Source organism: Anser cygnoides, chromosome 16, assembly GCF_040182565.1.
Source record: "Anser cygnoides isolate HZ-2024a breed goose chromosome 16, Taihu_goose_T2T_genome, whole genome shotgun sequence".
NCBI lineage: Eukaryota > Metazoa > Chordata > Aves > Anseriformes > Anatidae > Anser > Anser cygnoides.
The window spans coordinates 3,595,325-3,602,428 of NC_089888.1; the positions used below are offsets into that span (position 1 = coordinate 3,595,325).

General features: G+C 40.9%; 1 protein-coding gene across 1 annotated transcript; it reads left to right on the top strand.

The window, feature by feature from the left end:
* Positions 1–181: 181 nt before the first annotated feature.
* On the top strand, positions 182–3,547 carry RPS21 (ribosomal protein S21). Its single transcript, XM_066978598.1, has 6 exons — positions 182–275; positions 469–533; positions 1,397–1,460; positions 2,551–2,622; positions 3,259–3,314; positions 3,487–3,547. Exons 2-6 carry the CDS (start codon positions 484–486, stop codon positions 3,494–3,496), a joined length of 252 nt encoding a protein of 83 aa, XP_066834699.1. The 5' UTR covers positions 182–275; positions 469–483; the 3' UTR covers positions 3,497–3,547.
* Positions 3,548–7,104: the final 3,557 nt, after the last annotated feature.

A 7,104-nucleotide genomic window follows, 5' to 3' on the forward strand; every position in this document is an offset into this window, starting at 1 on the left:
TTGTGGTTGGTGCTGGGGGGGGGGGGGGACACGACGACACACAACGGGGCTGAGGGGCTTTCCCCGGCCCCTCAGGGCTGGGGGGGGGTAGGGGGGGGGATAAGAAACCGTCAGGCAGCAGTGCGCTGATGACGTCACGCCGCCCCCATGAGCAGTGACGTCACTCCCAAAGCGCGGTTGACGTCACAGCACCCCCCCGGAAGCCCTCCCTGCCCTCCCGACGCCTTTCCGCTTCCGCGGGGCCGCCCCTTCCTTTCCGCCGCACCGCGCGCGAGGTATGGCGGCGGCGGCGGGGCGCGGGCGGCGGCCGGAGGGCCTGGGGGGCGGCCCGGGGCTGGGTACCGGGTACCGTGGGGCCGGGGGGGTGGTGGTGGTGGTGGAGTGCTGCGGGAGGGGCCGGGCCGGGAGCGCTGCGTCCCCCCCCGGGCCTCGTGGGGCCGGGCCTGAGGCGCGCCTCGCTTCCCGTAGGTGTCACCGGGCGAGATGCAGAACGACGCCGGGGAGTTCGTGGACCTCTACGTGCCTCGCAAGTGGTGAGTGCGGCCCTGCGGCACCGGCAGCTCCGAACGGCGAGGGGCTTGGCTCCATAAACCTGTAGCCCCCCGAGTTCGGTGGAAAAATATAAATTTCTATTCATTTTTGTGCATAAATACCTTGCAGAAGTATGAGAAAAGTAAATTTAGAGAGAACTTTCAGCGTCTCAGCGAGGTGCGGCCCGTCCGTCTCAGGATGCGGCGGCTCCTTTGTGGCTGCTTTCAGGAGAAAATGGGTGTATTTGTGCTGCGTGAGCATTTCTGAGCTACGCGCTCCTGTAGTGAACTTGTTAAGTGATTGCTCGTTGTCCTGATAGCGCATCTTAGATGCTATTTTAAGATTGGAGAAAATTGGGTTTTGTTATATCTAATAAAACACATACAGATGGTTTGTTTTACAGTGATATTTTTTTGGATTAAATGTTACTAAGGCCTGTGATTCCTAAGAGGACCAAAGTTAGTGACCTGAATGTCTTCTGAGAGCTCTAATGGCTCCCAGTGAAAAAAGACACAGAATACGTTCTGAATTCCATTGGCTGCTGGAGGCTTTGCACATTAGAAAGGGACAATGTGATATTCTGCATTTTGAAGGTCAGTGCTTATGTGTGCACTGAATAGTAATGGACTGGGTTCATACAGATTAAATCAAAGGGATAGCTGGCAACTTAGCATGACTACACAGCGAAAGTTTCCGTTAAATGTTCTTAAAACTTGATTTTGACTTTCTGAGCACTGAACCTTAATCTCTTAGCGTCTGAACTTGCACAGCTTTAGTTTTCATGTAGGTTTGATTTTGATAGTCTTTGTTTGCTGTCACTGTCCATTTCCTTTTATTGAAACATATCTTGTTGTTTATTCCTTAGCTCTGCTAGCAACCGAATAATCGGTGCCAAGGATCATGCTTCTATTCAGATAAACATATCTGAGGTAAGTTTTCTTAACAGGAGTGATGAATAAAAGAGCAATGCATTTCAATTTTCATAGAATTTAGGAAATGTAAAAGCTTGTGATGAATCTCCAAATAATTCACTAGGAGTCATACAGGTGTAGAACTAGAAAGCTTTTGTACACGTAAGGATATTAGTATGTCGCCCCTGGTTATTTTTCAATCTATTGGAAAATAATTCTCTCTAGGCGATTATATAAAGCTCTGAAAACAGTCTGTTCCAGTGCTTAACTGAGTAAATAAAACTTCCTAAGAATAGACATTTAGAGTTAAAAATTAGGGGATTCCTTTTCCTGATGGAAAATGAGTGCTCCATTCTGGAAGATCAGTACCCCCCGCTACCTTCACCTGTCAGTAAAACAGCACAGTTCTTCAGCCTGTCCACGTACATCCAGTTTCAATTTTTTATTCTCATTGATCTGCGCCCTTTACAGTTTGTACCAAGTTTCAGAAAGGTGTGCGGTTTCCTGGGCAGAACTCTTTTTCTGTTCTGCGTTGCTTAACTAAAGTGCCATTTTCCATGTTTTGCATGAAACATTTCTGTTAACGCTGAAATGAGTTCTCTGTTAACTGAAAGGAGATTGCTTATGTGTTTTGTGTGCTGCATTACCATTTCTTTAACTTGGTTCTCAGGTTCTTAGACGCTGAGAACAATTCGTGTCCCTCGACTTGGATATTCCATTTTCCATTATACTGACTTAAGCATGAATAAAATAAATAAAGGCAGTAAAGTACACAGATAAGGTTTACATTGAACTGTTCCATTTCTGTAGAATTCCAATGTTTTCTTTTTTGAGCTACCATTTTCTATTGCATTTTTGTAATGCCCTATGATACATTAGATGTTATATCTGCATTATGTAGCAAAGAATAAATTTGCTCTGAGAACGTTCTCTGTATATTCTAGCTGAACTATTTGCCTTGAGTTTTTGAAGTTTGCAGTAAAAAAATATTTGCAAAGTTGAACAGGTAATATTTGTCTTCAAGGGTTTGGCAAGCATGAGGTGAGAGCATAAAATTCTGCGAGAATTCTGTAAGAATCTGTATGGAGTAATTTGCTTGTAATTACAGGTCGACAAGGTAACGGGGAGAGTCAATGGCCAGTTCAAAACATACGCCATTTGTGGAGCAATCCGTAGGATGGTAAGCGTTTTCTTGAGCTTGAAAATGATCATGCTTCCCTTTATATTGATTAGTAATATTTCAGGTTTATGTTTGGCCCTGGAAATGCAGTGTGCCTTCTGCACATTCTAGAGGAGAGCTTTTGTTGCGATAATTACAACAGTGCGAAGACTTGAACTAATTGACTTGAAAGAATGAGTTTCTTCTGTTTTTTCTTCAGTTTGTTGGTTTGGAGAACCGTTTATGTTTGTTATTGTTATTTTTTAAAAATCACTAGAAGGTGCAAGTGGATTTTTTTCCTCTAAGAATGCACTAAGCAGCTGATATCTGACTTTGTTTATAATTATTAGAGATTACACTATCATAATTTAAATTTGTAAGCATGATGTGAAGCTTCCTAGAGTTCATTTACTCAGAAGTACATCTTTTTAATGCAAGTCTATACTTTGTCAAGTTCTGTTTCTGTTTCTGAAGAATGGCGAAGGATTTAACAGCTTGTTTTAAAAATGCTGGTCTGTGTATGTAAAATGCAGTGATCTGTCAAAAAAAAAAGTTTGCATTTCACTGCCAGCATGAAATGCTGCTGCTGCTACCTCTCTCTTTTTAATGTGTGATAGCAATTATGTGCTCACTTCAGAATTATCCTTTTTATTATAGGGGGAATCAGACGACTCCATTCTGCGTCTAGCAAAAAATGATGGAATTGTTTCCAAGTAAGTATGTTTACCTTATCCTCAATAACTTTTGCAGAGGTAATTCAGTACCCAAATTCAACTTCTAGGTTAAAATCTGTACACTGTATTTACAGAATGTTTACACAGTTGGCCAAATAACTACTTGAGCTGTTGAATAGTTTCTAACATTGTTTCTTTCATTTTCTTCTAGGAATTTCTAACAGAAGAAAGTGGTATGGAACATTTGATATAAAATAAACAGTTCAAATGTATATTGTGTTGTGTCTTTTGTTAAGTCATAAACACCAGTGGAGTTGTTACAGTTTGTCTTAAAAGAATGTAGAAATGCAAGCCTAAGAAGGATGCATATTATACAGATTCTGACTGTGAATTCATACAGAACATCACCTCGTAGAGCAGTGCCAGAGTTTAAAATCAAGAATTTCCAGTTCACTCCTCTGTTCCCTATAATCCGTATTTCCAGCTGTAATAGGTTTTGCAATTGTAGCTCATCTCCTCTTAATCTGTAATGAAACTATTTGCAATGTAACAATCTTAATTCAGCTTGCTGCTATTTCACAGGAAAAACAAAAGAGTTTGTTTTGGTTATGATATCCAAGTTTATTTTTTCTGCTGATAAGGGCTCACAGTATTTCTTTTGCCATTTACACGTTCTGTAAGCAAATTATTAATACTGAAGTTCATGGAAAACTTATCAGAAATATTGTTGCATGCCAGCAAGTTGATTTCAACGTGAGAGAGACTCGAGGCTTTACCTTTTTTACTCTCAGGCATGACTTTGGTGCTGAGAAGCAGAGAAATGATTTAAGGAGAAATAACTCTTAATAATCTGGCAATATTTTGATAACTGACTTAAAAGCTCTTCAATAGCTAGATAAACTTTCCACCTGCTGATGTATTATTTTTTTAGTTATCTTTCTAGCAGAACCCAGGGAGGATGCAAACAGTCTAAATAATACCACATTTGCTGACTTTGCCTCTCTTATCTGTCCATTCCCTGTCTCTGTTTAACTTCCATCACTTCATAGTTTTGACATAACACGCAAAGAAACTTTTATAATTTAGTTCGAAAAAGTTCGTTCAGGGTTTTACTTGTACTTCAGATACTTAGTTTTAATTTAAACTGATGGATTGCTTGCAAAGCTTATGAAGCAGTCATCGTGAAAGAAAAATTGTTTACCACAGAGTACACAGACGCTCAAGCTTTGCTGAGTTAGTTTCAGGCATTAACTTTAGATACAGGATTAGAAATAAAGTTGATTTTTCTGCAATGCCGAAGTCATAGGTGTACTATAAAACTGAGGTGTTTAAAACACTTAAAATCATCATGATCTTGCATTAAATTTCCTGGTGTCTCTGAACTTGCTCCCTATTTGTGTGCCAAGATATGCCAGAAATACCTTGTTTCATGGCCTGTCCAGTCTTCTGTTTGATCAGGCCTTCAAAACAAGGTTTTGTATTGCGTTTGTAAAGCGCTGTGCTCGAGGTGCTGTACCTTTACTAAGGAACCTTTGGAATCTCGCGTAACTTCATTATGTTTTAACAGCATATTAAGTACTGTATAGGCCCTCTGGAAGTTTTCTCAAATGATAGGAATGTTTTTTGTGACACTTTCCTGTTTATGCTGTAAGTTGTCTCCATGTAGAGCTGGTTACCATGTGGCTTATTTCTGACTTGTTTGCAAGTTGCTGTGGATGCATGTGGGTGTGGGAAACTTCAGCCTCAGGCTTCTCTCGAGAGTCTGGAATAGGGGTACTGTTGCCTCTGAACTAAGGAGGAGGATCAACTATCCCAAGTTGGGTATCTTTATCTGTATTCTGCCTGCTTCTTAGACACTTCAAGCTGCAACGTATTTCTTTGGAAGATTATGGTATCTACTGAACCTAGGCACTGTAAATCAGGCCACGTTAATGGGTAGTTGCAGCGTAAAGCAAACGTTTGTTTCTGAGCAGAGAAGGCTGAAATCAGATCTTAGCTTTTGCTAACATGGCTGTGAACTAAAACATCTTTGGTAGCACATTCTGTCTTCCCACTGTTAACACTTGAATTTACTAGTCCTCCTCCAAGGTGACAGAACTTTTCCTGGGTTTCAGTTAAAAAGACTGAAAAAAAAGCTTCATGTTGAACCCACAACATACTAATACAGAAAGCACATGAGACAGATACCTTTTAAATACAAATCAAAAATTAAAAAAAAAACAAACACCTTGTTTTGGAGTTTTTTTCTGCCATCAGAGTCAACCATGAAGGATGTCTCCAAAAAAAAAAAAAAATCTGTTGTGATTCTCCTGGAAATAATTCATTTTTCCAGCAGATAAATCTTTGAAAACACTTTCTGGAAAGACAAATACACTCTCCAATCTGGGGAAATTTTGGCTTGGCTTATGTCCAACCCTCATTACTTTCCTTCATACACAGTAAAGGGAGATAAGTTTTAATTGGACTTGATGTTTCTTTCTGACTTATCTTAAATTAGCTGTTTCTGCCTTGGTATTAGGGTAGAACTTTAAATAAATCAGTAACTGTTTACTGCTGGTAAATGCCTAGTTTACCAAAGAGTCTAAATATTGTTGACTTGCTTCTGATCTCCCGGGACTCTGTTCATCCATGTGGATTTCAGTGGAATTCCCCCATTAAGACAAAGCGAACTGACAGCTTAAAAGCTCAAGATGAGCTTGAGGTCTCTCAGATGTCTTTTTAAGCAATAAATGTCCATCAAACTATAACTACCAAATTAAATTTACACCGCAGTGTTAATTATTTAAGAATTATGTTGTAATTCAAAACCTCTGCTATTAATGCTGATTGTTGCTGCTTGTATTTCAGAATTTAAGAAAAAAAAAAATCGCTTTAATTTCTTGTCAAAATAAGCCTATGAAATGTTATGATCCTGTATCCTAAACTTAGTTCGCTTGGAAGTGGGTTAGTGCTGCTCTAAAGGCTTCCTGAAATTCACACCACCTTCACCAGCAGAACTACGCACAGCGTGAGGTTTTACAAAACTTTCAGCAGAATCTTAACAAGGGTGTCCTTTTAAAAATCAGTTCCGAGTTGCATTTTCCCGTATTGTGATGTCAAATGTTCTTTGTTCCTGTGACAGGAATAGTTCAGATCTTCTAGAGCCATGAAAGGGAATGAACTGTACTTGTACTGTACAAGATGGACAGAGTTGCCCTTACATGGTTACATTGCACCAAGTCATGAAATTCTTTTCTGTTACAAGGACTTGGCAGTGGCATCCTAAAGACAGCTGATTTAGCTGGGGCTATTTCAGTGTCTTTGGCCAAAATTCTGTTGCTCAGGCAGAGCCTGTCTACTCCTTAAAACACCTTGCTTTTTGGTCGGGGCTCGTAGATGTCTCGCAATGCCGATTTGGTTTCTTTTAAGCCTCGTCATCCTTTTCATGAACTACGTGTTGCTGAAAAGCTGCTTTAGACAATCTCTGCGTGTTCTGATCAGAGGTCTGGGGTTAGGAGGCCACTGCATCTCCTGTTGCTGGGAGCACAGAATTAGCGGCGTAGATCGTATCAGTTCTGCTTGCAAGGTGCCAAACAGGCAAAACCGCTAAGGCTGGGAGAACACGACGGGCAAAATGCTTTCCTGGCATCCTTTGTGCTTTACTCATAAAAGGAGCGCTGTGACTCAGAAGAAGGATACAAAAGGCCAAGGGTGTCTTTTGCCTTCGTGTGTATCCATTACTGCTGCTCTGTGCTCGCAGGCTCAAACTGCCAAGGAGCGTGGAGCAGAGGCTGCCTCTCTAGTGCTCCCTACAGAAAGGAAGCTGGAATAGCTTGAAAGGGTTACAGTT